The following is a 19,604-nucleotide window of genomic DNA, read 5'->3' on the forward strand; positions in this document are numbered from 1 at the left end:
ATGACTTGATTCTTGTAGAGCTGGGCGGTAGGTTACATTCTTTATTTGACAATTGCTTCCCTTTCAGTCTTAATTTCGACCAAGGTTTGGGAGGCATTCTGTGACTGACTTGTCACCTGGTGCTAGGAATGCTCATTCCCAGGCCAGGCAAAATTTACTGATAGGCCCCTCCACGTGCTGCTGCTGGACTAGGCCCTGTTAACAGTAGCCAAAAGCCTCCGGACCACCTGTCTTACTAGTCTGTTATGGTTCAGGAAATGGTTCCCGCCTGTTGTTTCTTCCCATATCTAGAGTCAGACTATTACAATCATTGATCTTATAGAATTGTATGTTTGTAATTGTTTCAAGTCGCCTAGTCATCATTATTTTTATTGGAGGCTCTGTCACACATTTGGTAGTGCAAGAAACAATACTCTTATAAAACAGGCAGAATATGTGTAATATAGCTAGCAACATGAATACGGTCATAAGTAAGTATTTAAGCTAAGAACTTTGATTAGGTGCAGGCCGTTATCTCCCCAGGTCACCTGACCAGTCTGTTCTGCCCCCATCACTGCCTTTAAGGGAAATGGCATATTGGCATTGTACATAAAGTTCACCAAAGATGTCTGTCTGCCAGTACAGGGCGAGTGGAGGGTCACTGTGACCCCTTACAGGATTGAGAAATGAATGTTTTCTTCCAAGGACTTGCTGGCACCAGAAGAAAAATTGATCTTACGGTTGAGCAGGCATTTCTGCCGTACGGGAGATCTGGTCAATGCATAATGTGGGTGCACAATGCACACTAGAGGGGAGCAGGAGGTTGAAAGACAGAGAAAAGGTTTTATGTTGAAATTTTTCTTGTCTTGCCTTAAAATGTGAATTTTTATTTCATCATTGGTAATATAAACAAAGTGGCCTACGACAGTTCAGTGTAAAGACACTGAAACACAAATCCACTGCTCATGCCCAGCAACGGTGGCCAAAGTAGAGGCAACATGGAGGATGACAGGATGACCCTGAACTGCCATTCAAGTGAACTGGATGACCAGGGCTGGCTTTCCAGAGGTGGGATGTGGATCCTGCATGAGATTTACATGGGTAGAACACAGCGCAAGTACAGGAAACCTCAAGGGGGTGTTAAAGTAGTCCTGTAAGACGGGGCTGAGGGTTCTGGTGGTAAGGCAGCCGTGACTAGTGTGGAAAAACCCTGTGATCTTCCAGCTTTGCATGGCTGGAGCTTCTTCTCATTCAAAGTCATCACTGGGACTTCTCTAGAAAAGTCCTCCTTGAGCTCTCAGACCTAAGTACCCCCTAAGGAATGCCATTTATCTGTTTTTTTCCTAGCCTATATCAGCAACAGAGAAAAGCTCCATTAGAGCAGAAATGATCTTATTCACTATAGTGGCCTCAAAGCTTCCATCAGCATCTGGCATACAGGAGGCCCTTAATAATCTGTTGAATAAACATTGAAACCAGACAGACCAAAAATGAAGTTAGGGAGGTCTACTTAATAGTTGTGAAGATTATGAGAATGGGTGTGGGCAGTTAATTAAGTACTTAAAACAGCTGCTGGTTGTATTTTGTATTGGGAAATTAGGGCTGATAAAATACGGCAGGGCCTTCAGACTAGGCTGAGCCTGGACTGTAGGCCGCAGGATGCGAGTGAAAGTTTAGAGTCAGGACTATTTACAGCAGCCAACTTGGTGGCCCCAAGCAAGGCCAGATGGAAGTAGGGGATAGATGAAAGACATGAGGCATGTGGAGGCTGACAGAAGATATTTTTAGAGAATGAGACTGAAATTAACTTCCACCTGCCCACTTGCTCCAGCTAATCCTGCTGGGTTGCATCATGGGTCTGCAGGAGGCAGCTCGGGGAGTACCAGCCCGAACTTGAAACCCCATGACACTTGTCACACTACTTTAGAGTGAATTTTGTAACGGTCCACCTACAATGAAAGGTCCCCAAGAAGCACATCTTATGCTCTATTTTCCTAGTAACTCTGACAAACACAGTCCAGTAAGTTTTTGCTTGCTTTCTGAGGCTCAATTATTTTGACTGAAATTGTTAACTTTAGGACCGTTACCCAAGAGCTGAGCCAGTTTTCTCATCTGTATAATGGTGTGACTTCCATCAGCATTACAGTTCTGTGTCAGGGTCCGGTGAGATATTTCTAGAACATGCAGTATAACATGTGGCACGGTGTATCACTTCACAGTGCTCTGTACATTGGACAGAACACTGTCCGCTTATAAAAAGCTTACAAGTACTAACTAAACATCCGTAGCCCTGCTCTGATTTGTTCGTGACACAGCTCTCTGAGGGTCCCAGCTTGAGATCCCGTCACCAGCCCAAGGCAAGCTTGAAAACAATTTACGAGCCGTTACGATCACCACAGCCTCCCGCACCTGCAGCCTTCCCACCTCAACCTTCAAAGACTGCCCTGCTTCACGTTTCATCAGTGATGTGTGTCTCTGAAGGCGGCAGCTGGGTCTGGCACGCAGCCAGCAGGCACTCGTGCTTGTGGAAATGGACTTCCTACGGGGACCTCACAATGGACAACACTCCCCAGGAAAGGATAATTTCAAGGGGTTTCAAGAACAAAAAAAATTCAGGGCATTCACCTCCTAACAGGAATGTAAAACTACTAATGCTCAAGAACAAAGGACGGAACCCAGATTATGAACTCCGGAGAGACTCTGCTGTATCTCACCCTCCCTCTCCCAAGGGCTACTCGGAGAAGGGCTGTCAATCATAACATAGGCACGCGATGAAGGTAAGAGACTAGACAGACTTATACTTTACTCCAGCTGTCAAGCTGCAGAGAGCAACAATCAGACAAACATTCCACCAGGTATCCAAGGCCCTCCTAGGCTCGGCAGAATCACAGAATCCAGCCCCACATCACTGTCTGGTTTAGGTTTCTTCCTCTGAAAGATACAAAAGCCACATCAAACTGGTGAATTGCTTATGATTTTCAACACCTCCACTCAGAAGTGAAACCTTTCAGATGCTCACATTTCCTTCAGTCACCTACTGGTGAAGCAGGTGAGAGAGAGCTTAAAGCCCGTGTAACTCACCTGGAGCATCTTTCCTCCCTCAGACCACTGGCTAACATCAGGGACTTCCGGTGCCTTCCTCTAGATGCTTCTTCCTTGCCCTAGCCTCTAAAAGACCACTCTCCTCCCTGACCCCGTCCTGTGATCTAAAGGCTCTGGAAGCAGCTTCTGGAGCCAGACTGAATGCTACTCCAAGTGACATCTCAGGGAACTCCCAGAGGTTTCCATCGAGGTTAGGACTGTGCGTACAGCTTGGGCCCCAGCCGGCACACGCTCACGCCAGACTTCGGAGGGAGGCTTGCTACAAACCTTCTTCTTCCTCCTCTTCCTCCTCCTCCTCCTCGTCGTCCTCATCCGAGCTGAAGGTGCCGTCGGGCAGGCTGTAGACGCGGATGACCTGCTTGTTGGGGTCCTTGAGGATGAGGTACTTGCCCTCCTCCAGCCTCATGCAGATGTCGACGACACAGCGCAGGATGCCCCAGGCGTTCTCCACGCTCAGGTTGATCTGGCTGGCGAACTCATTGGGCTTGAACTGCTGGGTGCCCAGGATGACGTGGCGTGACGAGTCTTTCACGTGGTACCGGGACACGTAACTATTGAGGGGAAGAGGAGTATTATGGGGGGGGGGCAGGCGGGCACAGAGACACAGCGACGCCTGGGGTCGAGTATCAGTTAAATGGTGACACCTGGCCTGACGCTTGTCCCAAGAAAAAGGAGAAAAGGCCAGCCCTCGTCTCCCAACCTGCAGACGCCCCCTTCCAAAGATGAGCTCCCGGCCAGGAATCTCACCCAAGCTTGAGGTACTCAGATCCGGCCAGCAAAGCACAGCAGGTCCAGCGGGCCAACTTGTAGCTGTTGTTCTTCAGCTCGGTGGCAATGACGGCCCCTCGCTGAGAATCCAGCTTCTGACGCCAGTCAACGCCATTACAGTGCTGCAGGAGGGGAGCCCCGGTTACAGGGGCCAAGGCGGGCTCCCACTGCCCACGGCCTGCTGCCACTTCTGGCAGAGAAGCAACTCCTAAGTGGGCCTGACTGGGGAGGGGCGAGCCCACAGGTAAAGCAGAGGTCAGGCTTATCTTTTAAGAGGCAGGGACTTGGTCCCTCCCTTGCGCAGCAGGTGCTCAACAGAGCGCAACTCCTCCCTTCACAAGAGCTCATCCAGACCAGGACACGCACGCACACAAGTTAAAAAAACAAGCGCCACACAAGTGGTGAGAGCATGTGTTTATCACATGCTGGGCGGAGAGGAAGGGTTTTGCATGGGAGCCTCGCAGCTCCCCCATGGAGGATATTGGCAGAAGCTGGAGGTGGAGTGATCTGAGAGGGATGTGGGGAGAGACGGGCCGGTTTAGCCCCGGTGGGCGTGGAGGCCCACAGAGAGCGAGGTCAGGGTCTGGTGCTGTGCACACACACAGAGACAGACAAAAAAAAGCAGAGAGACCCCGGAGACCACCTTCTCCAACCACCTCTTCTGCAGATGTGGGAACCTGGCCTCAGAGTGAAGTGACGGCTGAAGGGCACACGGCAGAGACTCCTAAACTTTCTTGGTTCCTGGCAACCTAGGCCAGAAGAAATACTAAAGAGTTCCTTTTATTAAGTAGTTAGGTCCAAACCACTTAGGGGCAGTATTCTGACAGATGTCTCTGGGCTTTCTTCAAAAATTAAAACTATCCTGCAGCAGCCCTGTGAGTTTGCTGTGGCATTTTAAGGGCCTTTCCTCAAATCTGTGCTTCCTCAAGGAAGCAGTGTTTCGGACCATTAACTGGCAGAGATACTGAAGGGAGGGAGGAGAGAGTTAGGGAGGTCAGCTAACAATAGGCATCACGGAGAGGAGGGCCCTAAACTAGGGGGATGATGTCAGTGAGACCCAGAGCTGAGCAAGAAGACAGACTGCACCTGACAGCAGAATTCAGGAGTGCAAAGGAGGAGATGTTTGAGGCTCTGAGCCGAAGAGAGCAGGAGAGACAAAGCTGACGGACGGCCAAGCCAGAGGGAACGACAAAGAAGGACGTTGGAAGGACAAGGTATTTTAGAAAAAAGAAAAAAAACCAACAATGGAATGGGAGTCAGAACAGATTTCGGGAATCATTTTTAGAGTTCAAGGATGAGGCTCGGGGTAGGCAGAATTCTAAGTTGACCCCCGGTGACCCTGCTCTTGCAGAATCTGCTACCACGGAGTCTGGATGGAACGTGTGAGTATGATGAAATACCCACGATCACGCTATCTCACGTCAAAAGGGATTCTGCAGATGGAGTTAAGGTCCCTTAAGACAGGAAGACCATCTGGGTGGGCCTCACCTAACCATGCGAGTCTCTTAAATCTGGGTGTAGAGGTCGGACACAGAGGAAGCCAGAGATTTCAAGCACGAAAAGAATCTTATGTTGCTGGTTTGAAGGTGGAGGGGACCACATGGAAAGAAATGTGGGTGGCCTCTAGGAGCTGAGCGGCCCCAGCTGACATCTGGTAAGAGAACGGGGGACCTCAATCTGACAACTGCAAGGAACTGAATTCTACCAAAATGAGCTTGGAAGTGGATTTTCTTCCAGAAACTCTAGCTGAGAACTCAGTTCTGCTGAAATCTTAACTTTAGTTCTTGGATATTCTGAGCAGAGAACCAAGCCACACGATGCTAGACTTCTGACCTACCAAACTATGAGCTAATGGACGTCATTTTAAGCCTCCAAGTTTCCGTTACTTTGTTATGGAGCCAAAGAAGATGAATACGTGCTATATAAAGAAGTGATTATGGCAAAATGACTTGCAAAGGGGACTGACCCTAAGAGAAGGCTCCACTGGGGGTCAAAAAGGAGGGGAACCAGCAAAGGAAACACGTGAAGGAAGTTGAGAAACGTGTAAGACTAGATTAAGGTACTAACACAGAGGGAACAGCCATACAAATACGACGACACCATATGCTACAGGGAGGGCATGGTGGGAAGTCTAAGAAAAGGCCATTGGCCCAGAGCTAAGTTCGCAGCAAACCTTCCGGTGCGCTCTCAGCAGGTGATGGAGGCTGAGGAGCATCTGGGGGTGAGACTCAGCAGCCTGGAATGCGAATCCCTTGGCTCTAATGAAAGCAGAGCACAACGGCCCCCAAACTCCATCTCACTGGACCCTCGTTCAACACAGGCCCGGCCTTCCTGTCCTTGCACCAAGAATCCTTTATTCTACGCAGCAGCACCGAGGAGCTCTGCCACCCATTTCAAATTCAGGCACGTAGCCCAGGTACTTTCAGAAAGGATGACAACCCACTAATCACGGCGAACCAGCCTGAGAGAGAACAGAAAGAGGAGGAAAAGCGAAGGACAAGTGATTCTTTCTAGATGCCCCCTGAAGAGCGAAATCTGGGCTTATCTGAGAATCTCTGACTTCAGGAAGTGAAGGAGTTGGAAAAAGGGCGTCCGAAGGTTGAAGACCAGGTAGGGGCTGCAGTAAGCGAAAGAACAGGTCAAAAAGAAGAGCTGCGTGGCGTACAGGAAACCTGCCAGCCCGGCTCATAAGGAAAGATCAAAATCACACTTGCAAAGAGCAGAAATCAACAGGAAGTGGGAATGGAACAGAGGGACAGAAAGCACTGGAAGAAGGTAATTACCTCAAACACATGATCTCTTTCAGTAAGTAGGGGAAAAACTCAGAAGACAAAAAAAATCTCGGTAGCTCTCTAAGTGAGGTGAGGGGCAGACAGACATAGGATGGTACTCACCCTGGAGTCCCACTCGTTGAGGGTCTTGATGTTGATGAACGACACCTCCCCGTTGGCGCCAGTCATGACGCCGTCGTGCTCACAGCGGACGATGAGGTCAATGTCGTCTCCGAGCTTCCACCTGCGGTAACTGCAAGGAAGGAGGAGCTCCTTCGGTCAGCTGAGACCCTGGATCTCAGACGCACCACCCACACAGGGCACGGGCACCAGGGAGGTGACATACCGGTAGGCCACAGAGGCAATCTCATTCTTATCCATGTCATCCTCCACAAACGGGTTTGGGTTGGGGAAGTTGTATCTTTCCTTCCCCTGCAAGGATGACAGAGGTGTCACGAGACGGCAGCAACTTGTCACCAAGGCAATCAGCCAGACCCTGCACCTCTGCTTTGTCACAGCCCTGACTAGGTCCCTAGCTCCTGAGGGGGCTCTGGGATCACTACGTGCTGTGCATCCCTTTACCCAAGCAAGCAGCCCGCGGACCACAACAGATGGAACAGCTCGCGTTCACCCCGCGCTTATGTTTGTCGCCCACGTGCTTTAGGTGTCTCATTTAAATAGCAATCTCGTCCCTCCTGTTTTGTTTTTCTCCATGGCACGCACAGCCACTTGTCACAACATATGTGTACTCAGGGTTTACTGTCTTTCCTCCTCCGTTGTAACAAAGCTTCTGAAGGCTTGCAACTTTGGCTGGTTGCTGTATCCCCAGCTGGGAAACAGCGAGTGCACTTGTACACAGATATTTGAAGAAAAGGTCACAATGTATCTAAGTGCAACAAGTATTATTGGTATTCTAATTTTACAGAGAAGACACATGCCCAACACCACAAAGCTAAAAACTGGTGGATCTAGGGTTCAAAGTCAGGCTGTCTGATCTTAAAGCCCAAGCTCGGATCTCCTCTGTGACAGGCAGGGACCCCGTCTATCCTCACCAATCCCACAACCCCGGGGCTGACGACACGGCAGGTGCTCAGACAGCAGCTGGAGTCGACAAGCTAAAACTGGACGCCCAGATGTTCCCAGGGCCTCACCATCCTCAAGCACTGCTGGGAGAAGTTGTGGTTGATGTAGGTTGCTTCCATGGCCAGGTTGCGGGGTGAGTTGAAGGAGTTGCCTTCATCTTGCGGGGGCTCGTTGGCTGTCTCACTCACCGTCAGGAGGTCTGCAAGGGCGTGACACAGCCAACCACTCAGGAAACAGAGTCACCGCAGAGGTGCATGGCCCTTTGGGGAGCAGTGGCGATCCAGACACACACCCTTCCTCCAAAGAACTGCCATCTGCTAACGTGGGTCCCCTGAGTGTGGGACACACTGGGGAGGAGCAGGGTGCGCTTCTGGATAACTTGAGACACTAACGTTAAATTCAGTCACGATCACGTGGAAGAAAGCCATACCTTTTCCTTCTTTTTGGATTCCTCAAGAGAATGTTTGATTTTATTAGTTTTTCAACAAAGAGAAGCAACATAATCACGTTTGGCTTCACTCTGCTATTTCTGAGTGGTTTTCGTTCATTGTGTGTGTGCACATACACACACGTATGGTGTAAGATATACGCGTACGTATTTTTTCCTGCGTAAACATGCTGAAGTAAAAAAGGCATCAATCTAAAGGAAAACATTAAGTATGTACTAAAGGTGGTATAGAGAGATGACAGAAGTCAGGAAAGTGCTATTCATATGAGTAAAAACTAGAAGCACGGTATTTGGGCACCATGAGGCCTCCGAAGGCTGACGCCCCCCGAGGGACTGCAGTGACAGTCCCTTCCCCTGTCGCTGAGGAGGCTGAGTGGGATTCTGACATGGCTGTTGACGCCTGTGAGGAGCCAGACCCTCTTCTACCCATTCTCTAGACCAGGGAATGGCTCTGAACCAACAAGGACACTCAGCACCTCTGTGTTGTTCCCGAACAGGCTTCTTACCAAAGTCAGAGTTGTCCCTCTTGTCAAAGAAGAGCTTGGACCCGACCCTCTGGACGACGATGTCCCAGGAATACACGGAGCGGGTGCAGCTCATCAGCGTGGCCAGAATGGCATCGGTGGCAAACACGTTCCCCTGAGTTTTTGCCAGCTGCAGAGGACAGAAGAGAGATGAGGCTACTTCAGGGTTGAACTGAACATTCACAGCAGGGGAAGGACTCCTCTGTAAGGCGCGTTCACACCCACACCCTTGTCTGAGCAAGGCCGCAGCAAGCCAGCCAGCAAACTTGTGTCCTGGGGTCCAAGGAACTGCAGCTCCCTGAGCACCTGCTGTATCCCAGGAAAGCACTGCCCGATGCTGCCATCCTCACCCCAGCGGCACGTGGTAAGTACATTTACCCCGATTTACAGGTAAGAAAGCTAAGGCCTCAGAGAGGTGAAGCCAGGAAGCGCGGCAGAGCTGGGACCCGGGCCCAGCTTCACCTAACTGGCCAGCAAAGTGCTCTTATTTTCATCTAATCCTAAGTCGATATCTACAGGGGCTTCCGAGGCCCGATCGATTCACATGCATCCCCGCATCTCTGTCCTGAGGCCTCAACACTCCCCGTGGGCGGGCAGGTGCGGGGCAGGGGGCGCCCACCTTCCGGATGACAGGGTCGTCCGTGGTGGTGACAGTGTGGAAGATGCGCTTGATGCTCCGCAGCGGCTTCTCGCTCCTTGTGGTGATGCGGTCGAAGGCTTTGTCGTAGTATTCCAGGGCCCCGCAGCACTCGCTGAGGGGAGAGCAGGCAACACGCGCTAAGTGAAGGGGAAGAAGACCACCTACTTCTTTTCTGTTAAGGCACGGATCCAAAGTCTAGAGTATGAGAGATGAAAACATTCTCTGACTCGACTCTCACTCAGTGCCTGCTCCGGGCCCTGCCCCCTCAGCTCCTGATGTGGCTCCACAGAACAGTGAGGACACAACTGATTCTGCTCTGCCTCCCCATTTTAAAGACAGGGAGGCTGAGGCCAAGACAGGGAGAGCGGCAGTTACAGAGCCCGCAGCAGGCACGCTGACTCGGTCTGGTGCCCCAGCTCCCCGCTAAGTTATTTCCATCTACTGGCCCTTTGAGGTAAGGAGCTCTTTGAAATGTAAGCAAAAGCTTCATGACTCTTGAAGAACTGCTATCTTTCTCTTTCTGCCCTCAGAGCTATAGAACTTAATTTTTCCTTTTGCTCAGGATTTCAGGAAGTGGAAAGAAATCTGGAGTTTAACAGCAAATTTCTTTCTGCCAACAAGAGCTCTATAACTTAATTCTTCTTTTTATAAATTTATTTATTTTTGGCTGTGTTGGGTCTTCGTTTCTGTGCAAAGGCTTTCTCTAGTTGTGGTGCGCAGGCCTCTCACTATCGCGGCCTCTCCCGTTGCGGAGCACAGGCTCCATACGCGCAGGCTCAGTAGTTGTGGCTCACGGGCCCAGCTGCTCTGCGGCACGTGGGACCTTTCCAGACCAGGGTTCGAACCCGTGCCCCCTGCATTGGCAGGCAGATTCTCAACCACTGCGCCACCAGGGAAGCCCACTTAATTCTTCTTTTGCTCACAATGCCAGGAAGTTCAAAAAGAGCTGAAGTTTTTTTTTCTTTTTGGCCGTGCCGTACAGCCTGTGGGATTCTAGTCCCCCGACTAGGGATTGAACCCGTACCCTTGGCACTGAAAGTGTGGAGTCCTAACCACTGGACCGCCAGGGAATTCCCGAGGAGATGAAGTTTTAATATCAGTAAACTTCTTTCTGCTTTCCCCCTCTTGGCATTGCTTTTTAAAACCTGTTTGTCAATCTTATGCACCTTTGGAAATACTAGGGCTTAGGCCAACAGTCATCACCAGCTGGTGCACACACACAAGAGTGTGGTGGACAGTAGTAAAAGACGTCACCTACATGTCCTGGGGCTCTGACACTTCCAAGTAGCGCATCTTCATTAACTGAGGAAAGTCCATCTCCTCCTTCACCTCCCAGTCACTGCGGACTTCCACCGAGGAGTCTCGGGGCTTCTGTTGGGGGAAACCATTGGAGGGGAAAAATGACAGCCAGTGCAAAATGTAAGCAAAAGGCAGGTTAACAGTACGAAGGCTTTTATTCAATAAATATATCCAGAACATTTACTACGTGCTGGCTGTTTTCCAGCAGCGTCCCTGACTCCTAGGAGCTTACAATCTAGAAGAGGACCGAAGGGACGAGAGCTCAGAAACAAATGGGAATTCTACTCCTCAGTAACGATGCCACCCTGGGAACATCAGCTCTTCTATATTCCTACATTTTATACAGGAGCTGTAACAGCTCCTTTATATTTCTCTCAGGGTATCAGCTGTTTATTCTTGCTGCTACGGCAAGCATCATGTCCAGCAAAATGTAACTTCCACAGTTGTACCTTCACGCTTGCTTACATGTCTTCTACTCTCACCACGCCCACACAAACACTTGTACAGGAATGCCCACGGGGGCATCATTCCTAATATGCCCCAGAGTAAAACCGCCCCAGTGCCCATCAGTGGTGAACGGATAAACAAAATGTGGTCTATCCATCTAACGGAATGTGGCGATAAAAAGGAATGAAGCGCTGACATGTGCTACATCATGGATTAGCCTTGAAAACATGATGCTTGGTGAAAGGAGCCAGTCACAAAAGATCATTCCGCTATGATTCATTTATATGAAATGTCTGGGGCAGGCAAATCTGGAGACAGAAAATAGATAAGGGGCAGCCGAGGGCTGGGGAGGAGAGGGGCTGACTGGCACAGGGTACCGGGCTTCTTTTTAGAGTGCTGAAAACCTTCTGACACGGACTGTAATGACGGCTGTAGCACTCTGTCAATGCACTACAAATCACCGAAATGTACACTGTAAATGGGTGACTTGTATAGTGTGTGCACTATACCAATAAAGCTGTTATAAAACCAAACAAACAAATAAACAAAATCAAATTCCTGGACAGAATTCTGATATGGATATACTACCTGTGATTTTTGGTCCCATTTCTGCCTCACTCCAAATTGTTTCTGGAATTTTTTCTGCAGTCGTATGCGTTCTCTGGAAAGACAGGAAAACTGTGCTTTCGGTGCAGATTTTTAAGGAAAACGGGGGCTTAAAAAAAAGAACAGACCAACAGGGCGCACACTAGACATGCTAGAGAGGCATACTGCCCCCACTACTGACCAGTATTACGCATATATTTTACTCCATCTATCCAGCTGTCCACTGGCAGCCCCAGCTTGGGCAGGACTACTATCCTACCCAGCTCCAGGGACTCACAGGCCCCAGCGTGAATGGGACTCCCCGGAGTTGTGCCACAGCAGACCCAAGCCTAGGTAAGCTCCAAAGTTGCCGCCTATCTGCCTCTGCTTCCCTTCAGTAGTCATACCCTCTGCAGGTTTCCTGCCCATGCTCTCTGCCGTTAACAGCTCTTCGAGAGTGACCCCAGGGCTGAGACAGTGGCTTAACTGGCCCTGGGAAGACTTTCTGGTTTTCCTGCAATGGTGGGGAAGACGACTATTCTGCTCTGGCCTCCTGCCATCAGAGTGCAGTCGGTCCTGGAAGAATATCTTGTTCTGCCAGGATGGGCACCTCACCTCTCCTTCTGCTTGGCGCTCTTAGGCAGGGTCTGCAGGTTGAACTGCAACATGTTCCGTCGATCCTTGTCTCTGCGGAGGTTCCGCTGGGAAGCAGGAAAAAACATCCATGTTAAAATCTTGGAGATCTGGCTTACAACTGGCAGTGCCTAATGGGAGGCCATTAAGAGTTAGTTTAGGATGCAAACCCAAATCGCACATTTTACTCTGCTTTTATAGAATCAACATCCGGGGGGTTACAAGTATGCACAGGCATACCTCGGAGATATTCTGGGTTTGGTTCCAGACCTCCACAATAAAGTATCACAATAAAGCGGGTCACACAACTCTTTTGCTTTACCAGCGCATATAAAAGTTATGCTATACGTATGGTTTACACTACACTGCAGGCTATTAGTGTGCGATACCACTATCTCTAAAAAAACCAATGTATACACCTTAATTAAAAAAACACTTTATTGCTAACAAACGTTAACCACCACCTGAGCCTTCAGTGAGCAGTAACAGTAGCCATCACAGATCACAGATCACCATAACAAATGTAATAATAATGAAAAAGTTTGAAATATTGTGAGAATTACTTAAATGTGACATAGAGACATGAAGTGAGCCAAATGCTGTTGGAAAAAAAGGCGCCAAAAGACTTGCTCGATTCAGGGTTGCCACAAACCTTCCATTTGTAAAAAAAAAAAAAAAAAAAAAAAAAATCTGCGAAGCACAACAAAATGACGTTACGTTTGTACTTGGAATTAGATTTATATCCACACGCAGTTTTTACTGAAGTAGGTTTACTGGCTCTTATTAGAGTTGTTGAGTTTGCCTCTTTATGTAAGAAGATGCAGCCCAGCTGGACGATCTACTTAATAAATCCTGGACATAGCAATTAAGTGAGGCAACAGACACAGATCACCTTGTTAATCCAGCGCTAACATCCATCCTTAGCACAGATGTCCTTGCTACTGGTCAACAGAAAGCTAAACTATTTAAATGCATCCCTGGACTTAGTACCCATTTATTTTAGCACAACTGTCACTGAATAGCTACTTGGAATTCACTAGAAGACCCACAATAACATGCTCTCCTCTCAGCAGTACTACACGGTAGCATTTTTAGCAGCAGGTGACAGCCCCAAGACGGTCAGATTGCTGGCTCTTGGCCTACCTGTGCAAATCGCATCCGATTCCGCTGGTAGGCAGTCTTCTGTGTGCGTGCGGTATCCACCAGCTGGAAACTAGTTTCATCCTCCTCATGGAAGTAAGCATACTGACTCCCACCTCCAAACTGAGAGGAGTACTTATCTGGAGGCAAAGGTGACAGCGTGTAACAACACTGCCTACAGATTTTACAAATACATGGTGGTCTAAAGGCCTGCTATTTAAAGTGTGGTCTCAGGACCTGACCCATCGGCTGGGATCATCTTAGATGTACAGACTCACAGCCTCACCCCAGACCCACGAATCAGAATCAGCATTTTAATAAGATCCCCAGCTGATTCATACACACATTCAAGTTTGAAAAGCTCTGGTCCAAAGAATTTTCTAAGTCAAGGCAGAGTCTGAGGAACTTAAGCCAAGCCCATTTGACTCTCTGCCTTAGTCTGTAAGAATATGAGTTAAAATCTGGTCTCAGGAGAGGCAAGGATGCGGTCTAGGTATCGTCACTGTCATCAGGTACCCAGGCAGACGTGGCTAATGGGCTACGACTGACTTTCCTGCTGCCCTCAGACCCAGATAATCTTAACTCAGTATCCCCGGGAGCCACTTCCAGCTCTCTCAACTGGCACAGAGGGAAGAAACCAATTTACTGTACCAGGATCTTAAAACCCAGAGTTTTAAAACTGGGATCCACTGACTGGCCTCGTAGGTTCAATAAATTGCAATGAAATGAAAAATGGGAACATGTTCACCAGATTTGTAAAAGGGGCCGTGGCTCCCCAAAAGTGGGGGGGGGAACCCACTATAATAGGCCTAACCTCTTTAATGAACAGTCTAAGTTGAGGCTATTTCCAAAAAGAATGTGGATTGTTTCCGCAGTCCAGAATATGCCCTGAAATACTATGAATTATTATCAGCCTTTTGTTCCCATCCTAGAATGCTTTCAGGTGGAGGTTACTAGAAAAACTAACAATCCCCCAAGGCCCTGATCCGGGCAGTCAGGCGGGGAACACTTACTTGTGTACCTCTTATCTTGGTACGTGGCCCCCGTCCAGTCTGCAACCTAGTAAGAGCAACAAGGGAAGAAGACATGGAGCATGGGTCAGCCAGGTGGGTTTCTGTTCACTCAGAAACCCCCCAAAGTGAGGACACAGTGTGCGGAAGTGTCAGGACTGGCTCAGGATGGCTTTTTAAGAGCCCAGCTCTCCTATGACCACTGGAAGTATCCAGATGGATACTATATATACTATATAATGGATACTTATAACCCTGATGCTTTTCAGAGAATAAAATTGAAACGAACTTGGAGGAGCAGCCACAGGTTAAGAGATTCAGACCCCCGCTGACAGGCAAGTACCTTTCCTAGCCGATCTCCTTTGCTGAATGGCTGGTAGGGCATATCCCGAAACTGCTCGGGAACCGCACAGGGACCCCAGCCTGAGGGGTTGTCCTGGATCACGGGTGTCATGAACTTTGCCATCTTCTAAAACCTTAAAAATACAAACAATATAAGCAGCCCCATGAAGAAAAGCCTCAAACTAAAAAAAAAGCCTTCCATTTGAGGTAAGCTAAGACATGAATGACAAAATTAAAAATGCAAAACAGAATCCTCAACTGTTGAGCTACTCCCCATTCAATGTCTTCTTGTAAATAATGTTGTGAATACTTAAAACTCAGAAGACTGCTAACAAAATTGATGTATCATATTTCATTGATTTTTTCTTCACTGTACCACCTCTGAAATGAGTCTGCACCTTCTGCTTGATGGGGTATCATATCGTAATTGGCAGTCTTTCTTTCTTGGTGTTACATGAAATAATTGTGCTTCTTAAAATGAGTGGTACCTCACATATTTGATGAAACGTAGTAACTTTTTTTCAAGTGTAATAAGTGTGTTGTAGTTCTCATTCTCACCTTCACCAGGCATACAATATTTCATCCCTAAGCCTCAGTCTCTTCATCTGTCAAATACATAAGATCCTTGTTTTATTTCTATCAGAGAATCATTGTGAAAGCCGTATGTATTAATTAACGTATTTGGAAATGATTCCATTGTAAAACGCTGCACAATTACTCCTGAGTCTTGCAAAAATACATTTACACACAGTGCTGAGAAGAAAACAAGGGTCCGTGAATATATCCTGAAATGTAACTTCCCTTTGTTGTTCTTCTGATTTTCTGTCAATGAAAATCCTTACGCAGAGCAAGCAGACACAGGGTCAGGCAAAAGGCCCGCCAGAAGGTTGAGGAGGCCACCAGAAACCTTGGTTCATAAAAGTGGCCATACAGCCAATGTTCATAAACATTATGAGTACCAGGCATGTTCTTAGTGCTTACCACACATAAATTCATTAACTCCTCCCAACAATCCCAAGGTAGGGCCAGTATTAGCCCCACTTTCCAGATAAAAAAACTGAAGCACAGAGAAATCAAGAAATTGCCTGAAGTCACAACACTAATGGACGAAAAATTTGAACACAGGCAAACTGGCTCCAGGGTCCACACTCTGCGTAAAAACCAGGGGCTCCAGACAGATGTTCGCCTGACAGGTCCTATCAAAAACTTACGCATTTATCATCCACTGTAATCCCCTGAAAATGCTCAGAAGCTGAGTTCCCAGGGGAAAATTCATTACACAAACATTTCTGGAGTCTGGACAGCAATCAAAGAGTGCAGGGTACTAAATTTAGGAAACTCTCTTAATTGTTCAACGATAGGGAGATTAAGGCTTCCTACAGAGGGGACACTTGGGTGACAGCAACAGGGAATGACCTGGGAGCTCCATCCTGCAGCTTGAACTTAAGTTACACTACAGGAAGCGGACTGAGGGAAGCAGTGGTGGTCTCAAAACAATTCACATTAAATATTTATCAGGCTCCTACACGTGTCAGATGCAACACCACTAACCCTCCCACCTCGCCCCCATTTTAGAGATAAAAATGTGCAGTTCAGCCAGATCAAGCAGTTGACTTGCCCATCATTTCAAAAAAGATTTGGTTTCCAGGGTCGTCTGCCCTAAGTCCAACACTCTTCCTATTATTTTATAAGCTGGGCAGCGGCCTGAAAAGATCTGGGGTTTCAGCCCCTACTGACAACACAGTAAGATATCTCCAAACACACTTAAAAAAATCGACTTGTTTTATCAGAGCTGGAGACAAACGGGCTCAAGGCTTGACATGCATTTCTCTGGGGGGGCAGCGGGAGGAAGTCACCTGGTTTCAACGCACGTAAAATAAGAGTGAGCACAATGGAACCAACAGGAGAAACTAAATCTTTCAGTTAAAACGGAGTGACAGCTGTACTGGCTACAGGGGCAGAATGAGGAGGCACCAACAGGGCAGTCAGAAGGGGCCTTCCGGCTGGCAGGCCACGGTACTGGGTATGTTACGGCAACCACTGCAGGTCGTTCCCCATCAATTCCTGGGGGGTAGAGTTTCAGATCAGAGATCAATCAACTCCATCCTGGCCTCCCATTTCACAGAAAAGGGAAGGAAACATTTGGACCGTGAACTCCTCAGGGAGGGCCGAACACCGCTCAGCTTGGAACCCCCAATACCTCTCTCAAAGCAGCTCAGGGAGCCGTGGGCCGCTTTAAAAAGACCCTGAGACCCAGCTGGGTTAAATGACATGATCACATTCGCCCAGCCCGTGGCCGCTAAACGGAGTCTAGGGCCAGAGACCTCAGCCACAAGGCTCTGCCCCGCACTGGGTCGGACCCGGGACCCCGAAGGCAGAGTCCTGCCCCGCCCAGCGGAGGAACAGCGACGGCAGGTGGGGGTGTACGGGGGTTTCTTCCGGTAGGCCCCCAAAGGCCAGGAGCCGCCCAACTCGGCTCCGGAGGTCCGCGAAACGCTACGAAACACACTGCTCACCTGCAACGGCCTGAACCGGGCCGGATGGCGAGAGATTGTCCAGGCCGGAGACCGCACCACCGCCTGTGGACCGATGACGTGGGAAAACAGGAAAAACGCGCGCGCAGCGGCCGGCGCCGTAAACACAACCGGCGCTGTCGTAAACTGCTCCCCAGCTTCCTTCCGGTTCGGCGGCAGAACGCACGAGTCGTAAAGCAAAGGCAACCCGGAAGTTCGTCACTGTTCTTTTCGAGCTGTTCCGATTAGCCTGCAAGACACCGGAGGATGTTTACAGTTACGTCATGGGACACCCGACGACGCTCCGAGAGGGTTTTCAAGTTTCTTGAAACGAGGCGGCCCTGCAGTCGAAGCTGGAGGCCGAGAGTGGCTAACAGCCCCCCCGGTGTCCCACAATGCCTTGCGGGCCGCTTCGGCACCTCTGTATCCCACAGTGCCCCGCGGCTCCTGCCTTCTTTAAGCGATCGTGTTGTTCGATTCTCACTGCTAGGGGAAGGTCGAGTGTTTTAGGCGTATATCGTCGCGACGCGCTGTTCTTCGGAAAGTGAGGCCAGGAGGTGCAAAGTGACCTGCGTAGATCAGACTACTAGTGTAGTGGGTGGTTGCCAGGGTTCAAACCATACCTCCACAGTTCTGAAACTTTATTATTTGACAGATTTCTGGAGCGCTAATTTGAAAAATGCAGATTCCGGGTCTCCTTTCCATAGATTGTTATACCAGCATGTCTTAGCTGGAGCCCAGAATCTGCATTTTAATGAGCAGCTGTGATTCTGAAGTGGCGACCAGGAAGCACTTTCCTACGATGGCAACTGTGCTGTCCTTTTCGAAACCCAGCCTACGGAGTTTGTCCTGGAGTCTTACTGGGGAATTTCAAAACATCGAAAGAGAATCTGAGCGCGCGATTTTTGTTCAAACCTCAGATTCTTTTCTACCTGGCTTCTTAGGTTTCCTTATCAGTCTCCCAGCGTGTCTCCTTTATTGGGAAATATATTTGCTGTTAGATCAGATATCTATTCTTGGCTCTGCCACTTTCTAGCTGTGTAGCCTTCACCTCCCTGGACCTCAGTTTCCTTATCTGTAAATTGGAGAAGATAAAAGGGGGGTGCCGTGAGGGTAAAGATAAATGTATGTGAAAATACTCAGGAATCCCACTTACCAGTTGGGCAAACTTAGGTTATTCGATCTCTCTGAAACCTTATTCATTTGTAAAATGAAAATGTTAACAGCAGCATCTGTTTTCATAAGTTCTCTCCTAATCCGCTCATCTTCCAGTTTTCCTACTTTTTGTTCATGCTATCCAGTGAATGGTGCTCATTGCAAAACCCTGTAGTCATTATTGGTAGCTCCTTTTCCCTTTTCCACCACATTCAATCCTTCAGTAACTCCTCTTTATTCTTCTTTCAAAAGATGTCTTGAGGGCTTCCCTGGTGGTGCAGTGGTTGAGAGTCCGCCTGCTGATGCAGGGGACGCGGGTTCGTGCCCCGGTCTGGGAAGATCCCACATGCCGCGGAGCGGCTGGGCCCGTGAGCCATGGCCGCTGAGCCTGCGCGTCCGGAGCCTGTGCTCCCCAACGGGAGAGGCCACAACAGGGAGAGGCCCGCGTACCGCAAATAAAAAAAAAAAGACAGACGTCTTGAGGAAATTCCCTGGTGGTCCAGTGGTTAGGACTCTGTGCTTTCACTACAGGGGGCACGGGTTTGATCCCTGGTCGGGGAACTAAGATCCCGCAAGCCTCAAGGCGTGGCCCCCCCCCCCCAAAAAACCCATCGTGAATGCCACCACTTTTCCCCCACCATCTCCAGCCTCATGCTTGGACTCCCAGTGTCCACTCTTGTCCTTCTAGGGTTCCTTCTCTGCATGATGATCAAAATAATCTCTTCACAGCCTTCTAGCAGCTTCCCATTACGTACTTGGAGTAAAATACAAATGTCTTCCTGTGGACTGTCTGGTCCTGGCTACCTATCATCTTTATATCCTGCCATTTTATACTCTCCGCTAGCTATCATGCTTTTTTTTTGGCCGCACTGCATGGCTTGCAGGATAGTTCTCCAAACAGGGATCAAGTTTGGGCCCCGGCAGTGAAAGTGCCGTGTCCTAACCGCTGGACCACCAGGGAGTTCCCAATCATGCTTTTCTTTTTATGCCACAGGGCTGTGGTGAGAATTGAATGAGTTAATGTAAGTTCTTGGAATGGTACCAGGAACATGGCGGGCGAGAATGAATGAGGACAGGGCAAGGCTACTCAGAGGGGTGGTTGGTTGAGGACACAGGCTAGTGAAGATCTAGGGAAGATGTATTCCCGGCACCAGAAAACAGCAGG

At 48.9% G+C, this 19,604-nt stretch overlaps 1 protein-coding gene across 1 annotated transcript; it reads right to left on the reverse strand.

Annotated features, from left to right (window-relative positions):
- Nucleotides 1-2,757: 2,757 nt before the first annotated feature.
- On the reverse strand, nucleotides 2,758-17,754 carry EIF3D (eukaryotic translation initiation factor 3 subunit D). The gene is made up of 15 exons (XM_029206311.1): nucleotides 17,288-17,754; nucleotides 14,773-14,905; nucleotides 14,433-14,478; nucleotides 13,423-13,559; nucleotides 12,262-12,347; nucleotides 11,650-11,722; nucleotides 10,574-10,686; nucleotides 9,295-9,427; nucleotides 8,658-8,805; nucleotides 7,772-7,902; nucleotides 6,967-7,052; nucleotides 6,744-6,873; nucleotides 3,829-3,971; nucleotides 3,349-3,632; nucleotides 2,758-2,910 (listed from the first exon to the last, which is right to left on the reverse strand). The coding sequence occupies exons 2-15, from the start codon at nucleotides 14,893-14,895 to the stop codon at nucleotides 2,897-2,899; spliced, it is 1,647 nt and encodes a 548-aa protein (XP_029062144.1). The 5' UTR covers nucleotides 14,896-14,905; nucleotides 17,288-17,754; the 3' UTR covers nucleotides 2,758-2,896.
- Between the last annotated feature and the right edge of the window lie 1,850 nt (nucleotides 17,755-19,604).

Source organism: Monodon monoceros, unplaced genomic scaffold (genome assembly GCF_005190385.1).
Source record: "Monodon monoceros isolate NGI ecotype Baffin Bay Population unplaced genomic scaffold, NGI_Narwhal_1 Super_Scaffold_6, whole genome shotgun sequence".
NCBI lineage: Eukaryota > Metazoa > Chordata > Mammalia > Artiodactyla > Monodontidae > Monodon > Monodon monoceros.